Source organism: Brassica napus, chromosome C5 (genome assembly GCF_020379485.1).
Source record: "Brassica napus cultivar Da-Ae chromosome C5, Da-Ae, whole genome shotgun sequence".
NCBI lineage: Eukaryota > Viridiplantae > Streptophyta > Magnoliopsida > Brassicales > Brassicaceae > Brassica > Brassica napus.
This window is the reverse complement of record NC_063448.1, coordinates 21,357,020-21,375,423: the sequence shown is the minus strand read 5'-3', so window position 1 is coordinate 21,375,423 and position 18,404 is coordinate 21,357,020. Positions and strand designations below refer to the sequence as shown.

Below are 18,404 nucleotides of genomic sequence, written 5' to 3'. Positions count from 1 at the left end.
GTTTTACCAGGCCCTTATCCGAGCACTTGGTGCACGATGTTTATCTTCCTCCGGTCATTACTGGAGAGGCGCAATCATTTTTGAAGCCACCTTGGCCTGGAGACTATAACAACGCTTCAATCTTTCATCTATTGTCGGCAAAATCTGTTAGGGTCCCTTCTATGAGAAGACAATATGGACATGAGGAAACTATGATTACAGTGAGAAATCTAAGTGTGTTACAGTTACCTTCGTTCACTGATTATTATCCTTTAGAAGTTTGGCGGTGGTGTATCACTGAGAATGACGGCTTCTACTCGATTCTGGTCAGATGTTATCTTGTCTTGTTCGGAGTAGTTTCGGCTTGGTTCAACATATATCCTGTTTGGGATGGCAACAATAAAGCTCCATCGTCTAAGGGTGGATGGAACACACAGAAGACTAATAGGTTAACATACCGGAGTCAAAAGGAGAGTACTATAGAGTCTAAATTATTATCAAGAACACGGATACGGACGAATTGGTACCGTGTCATTCTTCAAAGCATGTCCCGAATACAATGGGTTTACTGTATGATATGGAAAAAGAAAAAAATGTCAATATGGCATACCTATCATATCAGAGTGAGACGAATTCTCGAGAAGGAAAATAACAGATCACATGCTCTGTTAGCGTGTAAGGCTTACTGCAAAAGAAAACAACGTCAACCTTCACTTCTACAAATGATTTGTCTTCAGCATATGTCGCATATTTCTGTTTATGTAATAAATTGTATTTCGTTGCTTTGTATACGATTCTACAACTCTATTTTCAGTTCGGTATATCAATAAAATCTGTTCAGACGTTAAAAAGAAAAAAGAAGTGTGATTAGGACATATACATATTCTACACGAAAGATTTGCGGCAGTTACTTCAATAAAATAGACAGAGATACTTTTGCAGTCGTACTATTATTTTCCCAAAAGTAATAACTACGTCTTCTTCCCGATTACCAAAAAGAGCTTAAAGATTCGCGACGAAGCAACACAACAAACCGTATCTATCGCCCTCTTGTTCTGTAAGGATATGATCTTCGCTTTTCTTTAAACTCTCGATAAGCTCTGTTTCTTCACCTATTTAGCCCCTTCTCTGCTAGGGTTTACTTCAATGAATCTTGAATTTGGATCTTGTTTCAGTTCTTTTACTGGAATCAGAAAAGTTTAATGAGTCTTAGTGTTAGTGATGATGCTCTGATTGTCAAGGTTTTCCGTTTTCAGGTTGAACAAGAAGAACCAAAGTACTTCCCACTGATAATTGAAATCTTGAGTGTTCTTGAAAGAAGAAGAAGACGATGCAGAGGGTTAGGGTTTCATCCCAAAGAGCAGCTGTGCACAAGCTTGGCGATTCTCAGATGACACTGTCTCCCAAATTCAGAGTAGCTGCCTCGGTTCAATCACCATTGTTCGATAGATCATCGGAACAAGAACTGTCTCTTACCGGAGAACCGTTGATTCCCGGTTTACCAGATGATGTCGCTCTTAACTGTCTCTTGCGGGTTCCCGTCGAAAGCCACGTCTCGAGTAGATCCGTCTGCAAGAGATGGCACTTCTTGTTCTGTGCTAAAGAGACCTTCTTCGCTAGGCGCAAGGAGTTCGGTTTTAAAGAACCGTGGCTGTTCGTTGTCGGGTTTAGTAGATGCACAGGGAAGATCCAGTGGAAGGTTTTGGATTTGAGGAACCTCACTTGGCACGAGATCCCAGCGATGCCTTGTAGAGACAAAGTGTGTCCTCACGGGTTTAGATCGGTCTCAATGCCAAAGGAAGGCACTATGTTTGTCTGCGGAGGAATGGTTTCTGATTCTGATTGTCCTCTTGACTTGGTGTTGAAGTACGACATGGTAAGGAACCACTGGACAGTCACTAACAAGATGATAACGGCTAGATCGTTCTTTGGTAGTGGTGTGATAGACGGGAAGATATACGCAGCTGGAGGAAACTCTGCGGATATGTTCGAGCTCGACACTGCAGAGGTTTTGAACCCTTTGGATGGGAAGTGGCGGTCTGTTTCCAACATGGTTACACAGATGGCGTCTTACGACGCAGCGGTTTTAAACGGGAAGCTTTTGGTGACGGAAGGATGGTTATGGCCCTTCTTTGTATCCCCTAGAGGTCAGGTTTACGACCCGAGGACGGATCAGTGGGAGACGATGGCTATGGGGTTGCGAGAAGGATGGACGGGGACGAGTGTGGTGATTTATGATCGGTTGTTTATAGTGTCGGAGTTGGAGAGGATGAAGATGAAGGTTTATGATTCGGTTACGGATTCATGGGAGACGGTTAACGGACCGGAGTTGCCTGAGAAGATTTGTAGACCGTTTGCGGTTAACTGTTATGGGAACAGAGTGTATGTGGTTGGTCGGAACCTTCATCTTGCGGTTGGGAGTATTTGGAGGTCGGAGAGTAAGTTTGGTGTGAGGTGGGAAGTGGTGGAGTCGCCGGAGCGTTATGGGGATTTAACTCCGTCCAATTCTCAGATTCTTTTTGCTTAAAGGAGGTGGATGATGAATCTGTTTGGTTTGTGAACCATATATGTGTTTGTAAAAGTTAAATTGTATCAGTGTCATGGTTATGTTTGGGCTCTTGTATTATATCCATAAGCGTGTATAATCTGTGTCTGTTATAAGTGATAAATAATACTTATGTTTCGAACATGTAAAGTTTTAAACTCAGTTTTAGTTTCAAAATAAGCATCATTTTAAGATTTAATTCGCTATTTGATATGCAAACAACTAATTTGTCTCAACCTTATTTTACATAAAAATTCGTAGAAATATAATCTTATCTATTAATTTAGAATTTGATTTTTTATCTACCGGTAAAAGTTGTCATTAACTTCGGATCTATCGATTAAAACACATGATTACTTATATTAAAATACAAGTATGTGCATATTGTTTACATATTTGCATATTCGTTGGGTTTGGTGTGATATCTTGCATATTTGCATTGTTTTAACCATCCATTTTGTACGTATTGATCATATAGATTAGAAATTAAGCATCTTTAGGATCCATATTGCATTCATATGTATTTATCAGGTATTGAAGTATCCTATGGAGTGATCGGAGGTGTTTAGAACCATTGTGGTCCAAGAGGAGATGGAAAATGAAGTTGGTTCGAGTTCGGGCGAGTACGACGCGGGTTGAAGCACCCCGAGCTCACCTACCCGCGTAGCCAAAGCAAGAAGAGGCGACGAAGAGCCCCAACGCGGGTTGAAGGCACACAGGATCACTCACCTGCGTGCACGGAGCTGGAGAAGCGAGACGATGCCTTGACGCGGGGAGAACGACGCGGGATCCGTTACCCGCGCGCATGAAGAAGCAGCATCATCGACGGTCTGACGGGGGGTAAGTGACGCGGGGCGAGCTACCCGCGAGCATGAATTGCAGCCGCTCGACGCTCCAACGCGGCTTAGGGTCGCGCGGGTTGTAGCCGTCGACTTCTACCCGAGTCGAGACTTATCCTTAGTCAATTTTAAACATTTTTAAGGGTTTTTTAGACTTTTTAATGGAAACCATTAGTTTTTTTTGGAATTGTATAAATACCCGTATTATCCCAAAATTGAGACTTATCTTGTTTTCTATCCAAACACAAAATCTTTTGGGTAAAAGATTTAAACTTTAACATCTTTTCATCTTGAAATCTTGTGTTTGCTTGATTATCTCGATCACTAATCATGATTAACACCAGATCATCATTGATTCTTGGGTTTATCATGACAATTAGTGAGTAGTCATGTTTGGATTCATGGGTTAGGATGATTAGGATGATTAAGTGATGATCTAGAATGTTTAGAATATATTAATATGTTTCCTTGCTTGATTGAGTGATCTTAATGCTAATCTAGAGTTGGCCATTTCAGATTAGAAACCTAGACATTTCATTGCCTGAAAGGTGTTCGATGAAATGTCTGAGCCAACTCAACATGCTCTTAACTTACCCTACCAAAGACATTTGATGTTAGGGGAGTTTTGATAGTTGTATGATATGTTCTTAATGATTGCTTGACTGACACAAACCAAAGATATTTGATGTTTGATCAATGAGAGCAAATGAACATTTATCTCGATAAAAAACTTGCTTAGAATTGTTATCTAGACTTAGGGAAATGTGTTGATTGAAACCTTGTCATTTTAGATTGAATCTTAATCATTTGACATCAAATTCCTATACCCATGTGTCCTTCTTTATCTATTTGATTGAAAGTTGCTAATTAGTAGCGTTAGAACCTTGTTAGCTTGATTGAATCACCTTATCACTTGATTGCACTTAGATTAAGCTTGAACCTGCATTCTCTTTGCATCAAAATAATTGAAATTGATTGACATCTTAATTACTATAATGATTTGATTATTGGACCTCTGAAAAGTCCATTTCAAATTTGGCGCAGTTGCCGGTTCTAAGTTGTTTTTGACATTGAGATTTGGTCCTTACTTGAGACTAAGTCTTATTATTATATCTAGTTGATACTCTCTCCTAGCCCTTTTGTATCTCAGGTGCATGAACTTGCGGAGCAGAGGTCCAACGGATCTAGTTCCAAGAGTTGAAGACATTAGAGCACTTGAAAGGGAGATTGAAAGGAGAAGAAGAGAAGAAGAGCAACATGCTCACCTAGACAGATTGAGGTTTATGATGGATCAACATCAGAATCAGCCTCAAGATGGAGAGGGCATTGGCAAAGGAGCTGCCAACCTTAGGCCACAACACCCACAGCGCCAAGCAAGAGCTATTGGCACACATGATGAGCCCAATATCCATGGGCATAGAGCTGGCATCAGAGCACCAGCTGTGGAAAACAACAACTTCGAGATCAAGTCAAGCTTGATAAACATGATCCAGAGCGACAAGTACCATGGTCTTGCCTTGGAGGATCCACTAGACCACTTGGATAACTTTGATAAGCTGTGTGGAACAACAAAGATCAATGGTGTCTCTGAAGATGCATTCAAGCTCAGGTTGTTTCCATTCTCTTTGGGAGGCAAAGCTCACACATGGGAGAAGAGCTTTTCAAGAGACTCAATCACCACATGGGATGAATGCAAGAATGCTTTACTCAATAAGTTCTTCTGTACTTCAAGAATTTCTAAGCTAAGGAATGAAATCTCTGGATTTCATCAAAAGACTCTTGAAGGCTTTGGAGAAGCATGGGAAAGGTTCATCAGCTACATCTCTCAATGTCCTCATCATGGCTTCAATATGGAGAGTTTGCTTAGTACTTTCTACAGAGGTGCTTTGCCAAAGTTTAGAAGCCAACTTGATACTGCTAGCAATGGTTTGTTCTTGGGGAGAACTGAAGCAGATGCTTTGGAGCTTCTAGAGAATATGGCTAAGAATGATTCAGTCTACAGTGATGAGCCTGATAGAAGCAACATAGGCAGTGGAGGTGATGATACAAACACCAAGAAAGAGTTAAAAGCTTTACAAGACAAGCTGGATATGCTTCTCTTGGATAGAGCTACACAAGAAAAGGTGAACTTTGTTGGTGAGAAGAAACAAGAAGGGACTGCTGTGCTTAATGAAGTTGATGGTCTAGAAGGTCAAGAAGAGTTGTGCTTTGTGAATGCTAATGGGACATGGTACAAGAAGGAGCCTAACTTTCAGTACAACAACTACCAACAAAAGCTCTTCTACAACAGCAACCAACAAGGTGGTTACCAAGCTAGACAAAACTACTCTCAAGGTTTCCCCTCCAAAGGAAATCAGTCTACACAAAGCCAAGCCGGATCTTCTACTTCTGCTCCACAAGAGAGTAGCACTAATGCAATGTTGAAGCAGATCTTGGAATCCCAAACTAGAAGTGAGAAGCACATTGGATATGAGCTGAAGAACCTTCACACCAAAGTTGATGGAAGCAACAATGATCTCAACAACAAGTTCTCAAACCTTGCTTCCAACTTCAAAGCTTTGGAGAACCAGTTTGCCTCAATGAGTAGTAACTCAAAACGCCCTATGGGATCACTTCCCGGAACCTCTGAGCAAAACTCCAAGGAGACAATGAAATCCATCACCCTTAGGAGTGGTAAACAGTTGCCTCCTAGAGATCTCATTAGGGATAATGAGAATCAAGATGGGGAGGTGGTCATCAATGTGGTTGATGATGTAGTTATTGTGGATGAGAAAACCAATGTAGAGATCTTGGAGAAGATAGTTGAAGCTAAAGGAAAAGAAAAGTTGGAGAAGAGAAGAAGGTTGTGAAAAAGAATGAAGCTGCTACTTCATCAAAAGGAGCTCCATTCATTCTTCCTCCATATGAAGCAAAACTTCCCTTTCCTGGTAGATTCAAGAGACAACTTTTGGAGCAATACAAGGCCTTGTTTGAGAAGCAAATGAGTGAAGTTCAGATTACTATGCCCATTAATGATGCCTTCATGCTAGTGCCTCAGTACATCAAGTTCCTCAAGGATGCTGTAGCCAAGAAGAAGAAAGAGATGGAAGGGATGGTAGTTCTCACCCATGAATGCAGCGCCATTATACATCGGCTAACCATCCCCAAGAAGCTTGAAGATCCAGAAAGTTTCACACTACCTTGTGCCATTGGGCAATTGGCTTTTGAAAAGTGTCTATGTGATTTGGGAGCAAGTGTGAGCCTTATGCCTCTCTCCATTGCTAAAAGGCTTGGGTTTACACAATACAAGAAGTGTAGACTCTCTCTTGTGCTAGCTGATCGCTCAGTGAAGATTCTCATTGGTATCCTAGAAGATCTCCCTGTTATGGTTGGAAATTGTGAGATTCCTACATATTTTGTGGTGTTGGAGATGGATGAAGAACCAACAAATCCTTTGATATTAGGGAGACCTTTCTTGACTACAACAGGAGCTGTTGTGAATGTTAAGGAAGAGAAGATTGATCTTCATCTTGGCAAATAGAACATCTTGCATTTTAACATCAAGCAGGTGATGAAGAAGCCCACTACCCAAAGCCAAGCATTCTACATTGAGGAGATGAAAACTTTAACTGAAGAGTATTTGGAGGAATTAGCTATTGAGGACTCTCTTCAACATGCCATAACAGTTGATAGAGAGACTCAATTGATAGAAGATGAGGAGAGTGCAAGGTATGTGAGGATGCTAGACTGCCACAAGGAGAAAAGTGGAGAAGACAACTTTATAGAGCTTCCACAAGAAGTTCAACACTACAGGAAATGTGGTTAGTAATAGCAGACGAAAAGCGCTATCATTTTAGTTTAATAGCGTTTCCTTGGACGCTCTGACATCACCCGTTATAAAAAGTCCAACCCTTTTAATAGCGATTTTCCTCTGTGCTATTACTAAGTTTATAACAATAGCGCTTTTTTGTTCGCAATTGTTAGTATTTATAATAACGTTTAATAAATGTTATTAGAACCAAATAATTTGATTTTTCCTAGTAGCAAAGATAGCAAATGTTTCGTGTTATTAATTAGTTTTATAATTATCCCAAAATTAATTAATAATAATTATTGAATTGATTTTTAAATAATTAATTCGAAAATATGAAATAAAAACAATATAAATTATTAAAATTCCAAAAATCAATATAATTATTCAAATCCCATAACACAACATTATCACATTCATACAAACCATCACACAAGCATACAACATATCATCAATCTACCACTAATAAACCTTCACAATCATCCCTAACATATACACTATCATCATCCATATCATCACCCATATCATCAACTTCTTGGACAGGTAAAGGAGCACCACCTAAATCCTCTTCTGTTTCCAACTCATGATAACCTCTAGGTGGTGCTCTCATAACAACATACCAATTTGAAGCATCATCCTCCCTAGAGTAGAAAACCTGTTTCGCTTGAGAAGGTAGAATGAATGGATCTTTCAAATAGGCTGCTTGGTTCATATGAAGGTTAACAAGAGTGAAGCCATCTTCTTCCTTCACACCATTCGCTGTGTTTGCCCAGTTGCATCTAAAGAGTGGCACTTTGAACATGTGATAGTCGATGACCAAAATCTCCTTTATCACTCCATAGTATGTAATCATATCCGCGACCTGTCTCATATCTCTTGCACTTGATCTACACATGCTAAAGGCTTCATAAGTTACTCCACTGTTTTGTGTCTTCAGCTTGACCGCATCAGTATGAAACCGTTGGCCATTGATGATGAATCCTTTATGTGCTAAAGCAACATTTCTTGGTCCAAATGCCAACCACCTTATCTCCTTAGAATGACTATCTTTTGAGTCTAAATGAATCTGCCGCAGGAAATCAGAGGATTATCATCAAGCCGAGGTACTTAAATTATAATCAAAACATGATAATATGTACCACGAAACCAATCATCAATCTACAAGCTAACCAGTCATCAAAATACTAAAAATCCAGACAGTTTCATCAAGCTATAAGCTACTCAGACATCAATTCGCTAAAATATGGACATGTTCTTCAAGATACAAACCAGGCATCATGATACAAGCTAACTAGTCATCACCAAACAAGCTAACCAGTCATCACCAAACAAGCTAACCAGTATTTACAATAATAATCAAGAAAAGAATTTGGAGTTTGTAACCTTATTTTTAAGCCATTCTGTAAAGTGTTCAGTATGGTTTTTCCATAACAAAGTTTCATTTTTAGCCAATCGAGCATCCTTAGCTTGCAACTCTTCCAAATGCATCCTGATTTTAAATTAAACAACAGTATATGAAAATGAAATTATGAGTAAAACAAGTAGAAGAAACATAGAGAATTACTTACTCAAGAAAGGGATCCAAAGATGCCATGTTCATTAGCACATATCGATGTGCAATGTCTCTATCTTTATCTGACAGGGTAACCTCTATACCCTTCTGCAGAGGTCGGCCTTCAACCACCATTCTATCAGCCTCAACATCTTCATTACGATTAACTGCTTCTTGAACTGGTACTGATTCTTTAAGGAACTCTAAACAAAATGCAACACATTCTCCAGCTAAATACGCCTCAGCCATACATGCTTCTGGCCTTGCATAATTCTTAACAAAAGCCTTTAGTGTTTTCATGTACCTATAACTCAGGAAATATGAATATTAGTCAAACATCATTGTGGGAAGTGGATATATTGAAGAGAGATGTTGATCAAACCTTTCGAAGGGATACATCCATCGGAAGTGAACTGGTCCTCCCAACCGTGCCTCTCTTGATAAATGTAGTGGAAGGTGAAACATGATATCAAAAAGGGCTGGAGGGAAGAAGCGCTCCAGCTGACACATTGTCTCCACAAACTCTGTCTCCATGGATATAAGTTTCTCTGGGTCAATGATGCGCTGACACAACCTGTTGAAGTAACTGCATAATCTATTTATGGCTATCCTAGGACCCCTATGTAACAACCCTCTTAATGCAGCTGGTAACAAGTTCTGTACTAAGACATGATGATCATGCGACTTTAAACTACCAATATTTGGAGGGTTAACTGAAACACTATTCGCAATATTACCACAATAACCATCAGGGCCTCTAAACTTAGCTAACCTTTGGCAGAAAATGGTCTTCTCTCTCTTCGATAACCAGTAGGCAGCAGGAGGTAAGTATGTTTTCTTTCCCCTCACCTCTGTGTGCAAGTGCTTTCTGATTCCAATATCTTCTAAGTCTTTTCTTGCTTTCAACCCATCTTTTGACTTCGCACTTTGCATCAACAGAGACAATATAGCATCGGACACATTCTTTTCTACGTGCATAACATCAATATTGTGACGAACAGGCAACTCCTAACACATTAAACAAGAAACTGTTAGACATATTGATCTCTTCTTCCAGTAATCAGATAATATAGGTCAGTTACTATAGTTTACCTTCCAGTAAGGTAGATCAAAGAATATTGATCTCTTCTTCCACCGCCATAGTTCATTTGATTCTTCACACTCTTCTTCTTGTAACCTCTCATCATCTTCCAACTCTAGTCTTTTCCTTTTTTTTTCCTTCTCTAGAGGTCTACCAAAATCATTCGTAAAAGCTTGTAGTGTCTCATATATCTCAGCGCCTGTTTGTATCCTATTAGCATTCCCTTCCTCCACAGTGTTGTCAAACCAAGCTTTTTTATATCTGTAACGATGGCCAGGCGGTAGTCTCCTTCTGTTACTCATGTAGACAAACTTGCGGCTAAACTTAAGCCACCTTGCAGGTGTATCCTTTCCACATACATTGCAGGCTTGTTTCCCCTTTACTTTACATCCAGACAGTGTTCCTAAGGCTGGATAGTCACTGATACTCCAAAGCAGCAAGGCTCTGAGATTAAAGTTCTCCTTCGCAAATGAGTCATACACTTCAATACCCTCAGCCCACAAATCCTTTAGATCGTCTATCAGTGGTGCTAGGTAAACATCAATGTTGTTACCAGGAGCAGTAGGACCAGGGATCAACAAAGTCAGCATTATATTCTCAGCCTTCATACACATGGTTGGAGGCGTGTTATAGTTCACTAACAACACTGGCCATGTGCTGTGATTGGTGCTTTGCATGGAGAAAGGGTTCATCCCATCTGTAGAAATCCCAAGTCGAAGATTCCGTGGATCAGCAGCAAAGTCTGGCCATTTAGCATTCACTTGTGCCCAAGAGATAGAATCAACAGGGTGCCGCATTGTACCATCTTCAGTGGCATTGGTATAGTGCCAACGCAGATCTTCAGCCATCCTTTGTGATCTAAACATCCTCCTAAACCTGTCCTTGATTGGAAAATATCTAAGGACCTTTGCCGGAATCCCCACCTTTAACTCATTACTGTGCTTATCCATTTCCCATCTTGAAACTTTGCATCTTGGACAGCTTTCTAGGTTCTCATACTCCTTCCTATACAATATGCAATCATTCTTGCAAGCATGAATACTGTCGTAGCCGAACCCAAAGATCTTCAGAAATTTCTTGATTGCAGCTAAACTCTTGGGAAGAACATTGTCTTCAGGTAGCAAATCCTCAAGTAAAACCAACAGCTGATCAAAGTAGTTCTCCGACACACCACTTTTAACCTTGAATCTGTAAAGTCCCATGATAGCTGAAACCTTTGTGTGCTTGAGACAATCCGAGTATAATGGCGTTTGAGCGTCTCTGAGCTTTTTCTTAAACTCAATTTCCTCTGGTGCTTCATCGTCTTCGTTGTCAGTTGTCGGGTTTGGACCACCTTCGTCCATGGAGAATGTTGTCTTAAACAAATCAAACGCCTCTGTTTCATATTGAAGAACACTGTCTTCTGCAGAATCTCTTTTTTCTCCATGAATACTCCAACGAGAACTCTTATACTTCTTATCCATACCCCTAATCACCAAATGCTCCACAATTTTATCCAGTGACTGATGGCTCAGATTGCGGCAGTCTCTACAAGGGCATAGCATTTCAGACAGACTTCCCAATCTTTTTGCGGACGAATTCACAAAATTAGTTGCTCCTTCTGAATACTCGTGGCTATTCCTACAAGAATCAGACAAAAGAAGTTAGCTTTATTTCAATCGGCGAGTAGAAATGAGATCGAGGGATTTTAGGTTATACCTTGGAAGCCAAATCCACGACTTATCCATTTGCTTACTTTCAATCGGCGAATACAGGAACAGCTGGTTTGATTTTAGCTCGAGAGATACATGTGCTTTCTTTAGGTTTTTTTCGATTTTAGATCGCGAGACAGAAAGGAGTTTCGACAGAAAGAGAGATGTTGTGTTCTGAAATTTTCCGAGTGCAATCTTAGTAGTTGCTCCTCATTGGCTCAAAAAATAAAAAGAATGGCTAAGATTGAAGTTGGGAAGACACATCCATCGGCATATGGTTTGCCACGTCTGCAATCTTGGAGGTTACTCCTTATTGGCTCAAGGTATTAATTTCGTTTGAAATCTGGAAATTAATATATAAATATGATTTTGAAGCAAAAAAAAATTAAATTAAATCTTAAAAATCAAATATTCAGTTTTCCAATTTTACAAAAAAAAAATTGTATGAATATAAATTTTTTATGTGAGCTTTTATAAGATTGATCAATCTAGCTCATATGTTCATAAACACTACTACTTATTTGTATGTACAAAGGCTTTAGGGTATAGGGTTTGAACAAATGAGTGTTTATAAAATTTATAACTAATCAGTTTTGTGAAATTAAGATTACAATATCCTTTTAAGAATGAACAAAATTGTGAAATCAAGTACAATTAGGGTATAGGGTATAGGTTTGTACTTTAGGGTTTAGGGATTTCACTTAGGGTATAGGATTTTAATTTTTGGTCTTCCCGTCTGTGGATTTAATTTTTAAAGCTTATGGTTTAATGTAAAATTATGCACTTAAGGGTATAGGGGTTAACAAGCTAAACATTTTCACACATAACCTTATATCATAATATAACACATAATTTTTGTTTTTTTTGTCTGCTAACTGTTACATAATATCATACATGATTTCAACCGAGTAAAAAAGTACCTAAACATTCGATCACACACTAGAAATACATAGCCGATGAGAACCAACTTGAAAAATGTTTCAGACGACAATTTTAGACAAACTTGATTTTGTCATTTGGCCATGCCACAACCGAACCCATTGCATCAGATATGTATTCAATCTCTGAATTTGGCCTCCAGACTTTTGCATCACCGATCTTAGCCACATCAATCCACACCTTGCTTGCATTTGGACCTAGGGGTACAAAGTGGCACAACTCATTCGGATCCGTTGAAGCTACCCTTCCTTCAGCTACCTTACGTCCAGAGTTGTTGCAATCCAAGAGAGTGCACTTCTGCTTCGGACTTCTGGTCGAACTAGTGCTGCCTGGACTCTACAACTCAAACAAGATGACAGAAGCAAGTTCCAACATCAATCAAGGACGCAACATCAATCATCAGGCAAATAAAAAAATTTAACTTCATGTCAATTACATACCACTGCTTTTTTCTTGGCTGGCTTCGAAGGTGATGCTATTTTCTTCCCTGCACATTTAGTTGGTGTTACTTCTGTAGCGGGTGTAGGCATGACTTCAACCTTTAGGACTGGCCATGCTATTTTCTCGCTAAGTGCATCACCAATCAAGAACATATCAGCGGTTGGCCTCCACAAATATGCTTGATCATTGAACACCTTCACTACTTCGACACTAACAGCATTGGGACCCAGAGGTATGTTGTTAACCATGTCTTTGGATTTTGAAGAGCACACGAGACCTTCAGCAATGACCTCGTCCTCATCATTGGTCCAATCATATATCTTGCATCTTCGATATTCACCTTCCTTGCTTTGCTAAAACAAGATTTGAAATTAGAAATTTTAGTAATGATTAGAGATGACTCAATTGTTGTAAGAAGAAAACAAGATTTGAAAATTTACCATAGATAAATCTTCAGAACAGTTTGGATCCTTATCCAAAATCACTTTATCCATTGGCCAAGATATCTTGTATCCCACAGCTTCATCAAGAGTTAACACATCCGTAGTAGGCCTCCAGAGTGAAGCTGATGCGCTTAGTGCATACTTAACTACGATAGCCACTGCATTAGGACCAATTGGTATACGACCAATTTTGTACTTCGGTTCAGCAGAGCAGAATTCTCCTTCACCAACAACAACATCCTCTGATTCAATCCAATCCAGTATTTGTACTCTGACTCCTTCTTTGAATCCACCACTACTCTCAGATGTTTCAGCATCAACATTACTTTTCTGAGAAAAGGCAACGGAAATCGTAAATGTCTTAAAACTAATTGACCAAAGGTAATGAAAAGGATTACCTTCTTCTCAGCTAATTCTCGCACCATCCCCTTTAACTCTTCAATCTCACTTTTCATTTCTGCAATCTTAGCGTCTCTAAATTGCAGATATGCTAGCTTATTAGCTGTAATCCCTCTACCAAAGCCCCTTACTCGTCCAGGTTTGTCTTTTCCCAAAACCTTGCTCACAGCATCTTCCCTTATGTTATCAGCAGCTGATGTGGAGTCCATCTGACTGTCAAGTGACTGTATTTGTTCCTGATACAATCATTTAAACACAAAATCATTCATTGCCATAGTCTATTAACTATACACAATATACAACTTCCATAATGCTTACAATAGTCTCAGCAAACTGGGGCTTCACAGGTCTGCCATCAGCATGAGTGTGTCCCGCAATCCAAACCTTGGATCTACTCACCTTACTTGGGTCTTTACTCTTTTTTTTCTATATGAAAACAAACATATCTCACTACCATTTTAATCTAACAAGCTGATGTACAATATGTAGATGTTTGACTACTCTTTTACCATATCATCAGCTAAACGAAGCATTCCTTTGCGGCTGGTGGTGTGAGGAATCTGATTTCTTCTCATCGCTCTGTACTTGTTACTCGTTTCCTACAATATAAATATGACATTGATTATATCCATCAGACATGACCTTTAAGGATGAAACTTACTTAGTTGTAGATAACTCACTGTGAAAGATTTGGTAGTCTTACTCTTAACCCAAGTGTTCCACAGTTGAAGGGATGGGATGTTGCTCGGTTTTAAAGCTATTCTCTCAGCTGCAGTCTTCGCCACACGTACTTGTGACACCAGCCTCGACTTCCCAGCCCTCCACACATTTCCCAGCTGCTTGAAAATAACAGCTTTCTGCCACTCTTCTTGCAAGTTAAACCTCCCCTGCATCACAATAATCAAGTTAAACATGTTTATAATTTCATCTTGCGGTTAAACAAAACATACTAATATATATACAAACCTGAATTTCTTCCCACATTGTTGCTTTAGTCGCTGCATCAAGTTTTCTCCAATCGGCAAGTGTAACCGGAACATGTTCCCTCACAAGAGGACCAAGAAACGACGATAGTGTTACTGAACCAGGTCCAACATGCTCACCAATGTCATTGAATGTGACCATAATCTTATCATTGGGATTTTCAGCCACTCTACGCAACTTTGTAGGTCCTCTTTTTTTTTTTTTTGAACTTCCTCCCCTGCTAGCTCAACTCCTTCAGTACTAGGAATCTCATCATCTTGCGCAGTGCCATCTTCTTCCATATCGCGAGCTTCTTCTTCGCAAGCTTCCTCTTCGTTCCCTTTCTCATTAAGAACTCCATCATCTTCCATATTGGCCGGTTCTTCTTCATTCTCTTTCCCATTGAGATCTCCATCTTCTTCATTCTCTTTCCCATTGACATCGCCATCTTCTTCATCCTCTTTCCCATTGACATCCTCTTCATCGTCTTTATCTTCTTCAGACATTGACTTCTCAGCCTGATCATCCTTATCTTCGGGTGTTACATCTTCTACTTCATCATCCTGAGCAGGTGTTACATCTTGTACTTCATCATCCTTAGGAGGTGTAACATCTTCTACCTCATCATCGTCAGATGGTGTTACATCTTCTATGTAATCATCTTCAGCAGCCACTTTCTTGATTCTACTACTTCTTCTCGTTGGCGTTAAAACTAAATTCTTTTTAGGGGAAGCCGTTTTCTTTGCTGTTCTTTTCTTCACTTTTAGTTGCGGTGCCTTGTCCTCTTGATCTACTACCTCCAAGCCTTGATTACGTCTACTCCGACGAGAACCAACTTGTCCTCTTGTCTTTGCCATTTCTGAAACTGATAAACAAATCCAAAATCAAATCAAGCCATTCGATCAAAAAATCTAAACCCAAAATCAAATCGAAACCTTCAATCATATTCAAAATCAAACTGAAACCCACAATCATATTCAAAACCTAATCGAAACCCACAATCATATTCAAAACCTAATCGAAACCTAATCGAAACCCACAATCAAAATCGAATCATGTGTTAACGCGGACATGCATGTGAAAAGAGATTTGAATCAAAGAGAAACCCAAAATCAAAGAGATTCGACTCGAGAGAACCAGTCTCTATTCTAAACTCAGAATCAAATCGAAACTCATACCAATTGAAGCTTCGACTCGAGAGAACTCTGAAGAACTTCGATGAGTCGTTTTGATTTTGAGGAATGTGAAGAGAGTGAAGTGAAGAGAATGAAGTCTCGGTTTCGATTAATACTTAAGTTATTTTTAATATATTTTTTCATATACGATAGCATTTAGTTTTTGATTTGCAATGGTAAGGCGCCTCCACTTACCAAATTAACGCGGCTGAATTATTTTATTTTCCCGCGACTACAAAGATAGCTTATACATTTCAAAAACGCTATTATAAAGGCCCGTGTTTATATACAATAGCAGAGAAGCAAAAAAGGCTATGCTACGACGCTATTAATACCCACATTTCCTGTAGTGCAACATGCTGCCTCAGTTGATCAACAAGAGAACCTCCAAGAAGATGATTGGAGTGAACTCAAAGCACCAAAAGTGGAGCTTAAACCTCTTCCCCTTGGTGTAAGGTATGCATTTCTTGGACCTAATGAGACATATCTTGTCATTGTGAGTAGTGAACTGAATGAAAATGAATTGTCTAAACTTTTGAATAAACTTAAAAAGTATTGAAAGGAAATAGGCTACTCACTAGATGATATTAAAGGGATATCACCTTCTTTATGCATGCATAGGATACATCTAGAGGATGAATCTATGACTACTATAGAACATCAAAGAAGGTTGAACCCCAACTTGAAAGATATTGTTAAGAAAGAGATTCTAAAACTCCTAGATGCAAGTGTAATCTATCCTATTTCATATAGCAAATGAGTGTCTCCTGTGCATGTTGTCCCAAAGAAGGGTGGAATAACTGTGGTTAAAAATGATAAAAATGAACTAATTATAACAAGAACAATAACGGAACATAGGATGTGCATAGATTATAGAAAACTTAACTCAGCATCTAGAAATGATCATTTTCCATTGCCATTCATTGATCAAATGCTAGAGAGACTTGCAAATCATCCCAATTATTGTTTTTTTGATGGGTATTCAGGGTTCTTCCAAATACCCATACATCCAAATGATCAAGAGAAAACAACATTCACATGCCCTTATGGTACCTTTGCTTATTGAAGGATGCCATTTGGGCTATGTAATGCTCCAGCCACCTTCCAAAGGTGTATGATGTCTATTTTCTCTGATCTTATAGAGGATGTTGTGGAGGTGTTCATGGATGACTTCTCTGTCTACGGATTTTCGTTTTCTGCTTGTTTGTCAAATCTTTGCAGGGTCCTAAAGAGATGTGAAGACACCAACCTTGTGCTGAACTGGGAGAAGTGCCACTTCATGGTTAAGGAAGGGATTGTGCTTGGACACAAGATTTCAGAGAAGGGGATTGAGGTGGACAAGGCCAAGATTGAGGTGATGGTTGGGTTAGCTCCACCAAAGACAGTGAAAGACATTAGAAGCTTCCTTGGTCATGCTGGATTCTATAGAAGATTCATCAAAGACTTCTGCATGATAGCTAGACCAATGGCTAAGCTACTATGCAAGGAAGCTGCATTCAACTTTGATTGGGAGTGTCTAGAAGCATTCAAGAAGTTGAAGGACAAGCTGATTAGCGCCCCCATTGTGCAGCCACCAGATTATGATCTCCCCTTTGAGATCATGTGTGATGCTAGTGACTATGCTGTGGGAGCTGTCCTTGGTCTAAAGAAAGACAAGAAGACTCATGTGATCTACTATGCACGTAGAACTCTTGATGAAGCCCAAATGAAGTATGCTACAACTGAGAAGGAGCTGCTAGCCATTGTCTATGCCTTTGAGAAGTTTAGAAGCTATTTGGTTGGGTCAAAAGTCATAGTCTACACTGTTCATGCTGCATTGAGACTACTTTTAGCCAAGAAGGATGCTAAGCCAAGACTGTTGAGGTGGATCTTGCTGCTACAAGAGTTTGATCTTGAGATCAAAGACAAGCCAGGAGTTGAGAATGGTGTAGCTGATCACTTGTCTAGACTGAAGATTGAGTGTGGGATCCCCATTGATGAAGGGCTTCCAGAAGAACAGATCATGGCTATTAGAGCAGTATGTGAAACTGGAAAGAAGCTTGAAGAGGTGAAGGCAACTGAAGAGAAAGGTCCTTGGTATGCTGATTTTGTGAACTACTTAGCTTGTGGAAGAGAGCCATTGGGTCTTGAAGGATATGCCAAGAAGAAGTTCTACAAAGATGTGAAGAGATACTATTGGGATGAGCCTTACCTCTACATAATTTGTAGATATCAACTCTATAGAAGAGTAGTAGCGAAAGAAGAAGTTGATGGGATCCTTACACACTGTCATGGATCATCCTATGGAGGTCATTTTGCTACTTTCAAGACTGTTTCAAAGGTGTTACAAGCTGGGTTTTGGTGGCCTCATAAGTTCAAGGACACTCAAGACTTTGTCTCTAGGTGTGATTCATGCCAAAGGAGAGGGAACATCACCAAAAGGAATGAGATGCCTCAAAACCCAATTCTAGAAGTGGAGGTGTTTGATGTGTGGGGCATTGATTTCATGGGACCATTCCCATCATCTTTTGACAACAAATACATCCTTGTAGCTGTTGACTATGTCTCCAAGTGGGTAGAAGCTGTAG

At 39.6% G+C, this 18,404-nt stretch overlaps 5 protein-coding genes and 1 non-coding gene across 6 annotated transcripts; 2 read left to right on the top strand and 4 right to left on the bottom strand.

Annotated features, from left to right (window-relative positions):
- Positions 1-862: 862 nt before the first annotated feature.
- LOC111210719 (F-box/kelch-repeat protein At1g30090) lies at positions 863-2,668 on the top strand. Its single transcript, XM_022711223.2, has 2 exons — positions 863-1,036; positions 1,236-2,668. Exon 2 carries the CDS (start codon positions 1,310-1,312, stop codon positions 2,504-2,506), a length of 1,197 nt encoding a protein of 398 aa, XP_022566944.1. The 5' UTR covers positions 863-1,036; positions 1,236-1,309; the 3' UTR covers positions 2,507-2,668.
- Positions 2,669-4,517: 1,849 nt separating this feature from the next.
- On the top strand, positions 4,518-6,883 carry LOC106411936. The gene is made up of 2 exons (XM_048757311.1): positions 4,518-6,143; positions 6,218-6,883. Exons 1-2 carry the CDS (start codon positions 4,518-4,520, stop codon positions 6,881-6,883), a joined length of 2,292 nt encoding a protein of 763 aa, XP_048613268.1.
- LOC125587998 lies at positions 5,103-5,209 on the bottom strand. The gene has a single exon (XR_007324394.1). It is a non-coding gene; the product is annotated as a small nucleolar RNA R71 (small nucleolar RNA).
- A 611-nt stretch (positions 6,884-7,494) lies between the features above and the next one.
- On the bottom strand, positions 7,495-8,968 carry LOC106398103. The gene is made up of 2 exons (XM_048758748.1): positions 8,537-8,968; positions 7,495-8,219 (listed from the first exon to the last, which is right to left on the bottom strand). Exons 1-2 carry the CDS (start codon positions 8,639-8,641, stop codon positions 7,605-7,607), a joined length of 720 nt encoding a protein of 239 aa, XP_048614705.1. The 5' UTR covers positions 8,642-8,968; the 3' UTR covers positions 7,495-7,604.
- Positions 8,718-11,513, bottom strand: LOC106411944. The gene is made up of 4 exons (XM_013852815.2): positions 11,485-11,513; positions 9,798-11,406; positions 9,088-9,713; positions 8,718-9,009 (listed from the first exon to the last, which is right to left on the bottom strand). Exons 1-4 carry the CDS (start codon positions 11,511-11,513, stop codon positions 8,718-8,720), a joined length of 2,556 nt encoding a protein of 851 aa, XP_013708269.2.
- A 676-nt stretch (positions 11,514-12,189) lies between these two features.
- Positions 12,190-13,908, bottom strand: LOC106370542. The gene is made up of 4 exons (XM_048758747.1): positions 13,699-13,908; positions 13,298-13,630; positions 12,857-13,210; positions 12,190-12,752 (listed from the first exon to the last, which is right to left on the bottom strand). The coding sequence occupies exons 1-4, from the start codon at positions 13,906-13,908 to the stop codon at positions 12,471-12,473; spliced, it is 1,179 nt and encodes a 392-aa protein (XP_048614704.1). The 3' UTR covers positions 12,190-12,470.
- Positions 13,909-18,404: the final 4,496 nt, after the last annotated feature.

Coding starts and splice junctions, on each gene's coding strand:
- LOC111210719 (XM_022711223.2), top strand. CDS start 1,310: ATGCAGAGGGTTAGGGTTTCATCCCAAAGAGCAGCTGTGCACAAGCTT.
- LOC106411936 (XM_048757311.1), top strand. CDS start 4,518: ATGAACTTGCGGAGCAGAGGTCCAACGGATCTAGTTCCAAGAGTTGAA. Junction 6,144..6,217: donor TTGTGGATGAGAAAACCAAT/GTAGAGATCTTG, acceptor GTTGTGAAAAAG/AATGAAGCTGCTACTTCATC.
- LOC106398103 (XM_048758748.1), bottom strand. CDS start 8,641: ATGCATTTGGAAGAGTTGCAAGCTAAGGATGCTCGATTGGCTAAAAAT. Junction 8,220..8,536: donor CAGAATGGCTTAAAAATAAG/GTTACAAACTCC, acceptor TTCCTGCGGCAG/ATTCATTTAGACTCAAAAGA.
- LOC106411944 (XM_013852815.2), bottom strand. CDS start 11,513: ATGGATAAGTCGTGGATTTGGCTTCCAAG. Junction 9,714..9,797: donor TTGATCTACCTTACTGGAAG/GTAAACTATAGT, acceptor TTAATGTGTTAG/GAGTTGCCTGTTCGTCACAA. Junction 9,010..9,087: donor TGGATGTATCCCTTCGAAAG/GTTTGATCAACA, acceptor CCTGAGTTATAG/GTACATGAAAACACTAAAGG.
- LOC106370542 (XM_048758747.1), bottom strand. CDS start 13,908: ATGGACTCCACATCAGCTGCTGATAACATAAGGGAAGATGCTGTGAGC. Junction 13,631..13,698: donor GAGAATTAGCTGAGAAGAAG/GTAATCCTTTTC, acceptor GCCTTTTCTCAG/AAAAGTAATGTTGATGCTGA. Junction 12,753..12,856: donor CAGCCAAGAAAAAAGCAGTG/GTATGTAATTGA, acceptor TTTGAGTTGTAG/AGTCCAGGCAGCACTAGTTC.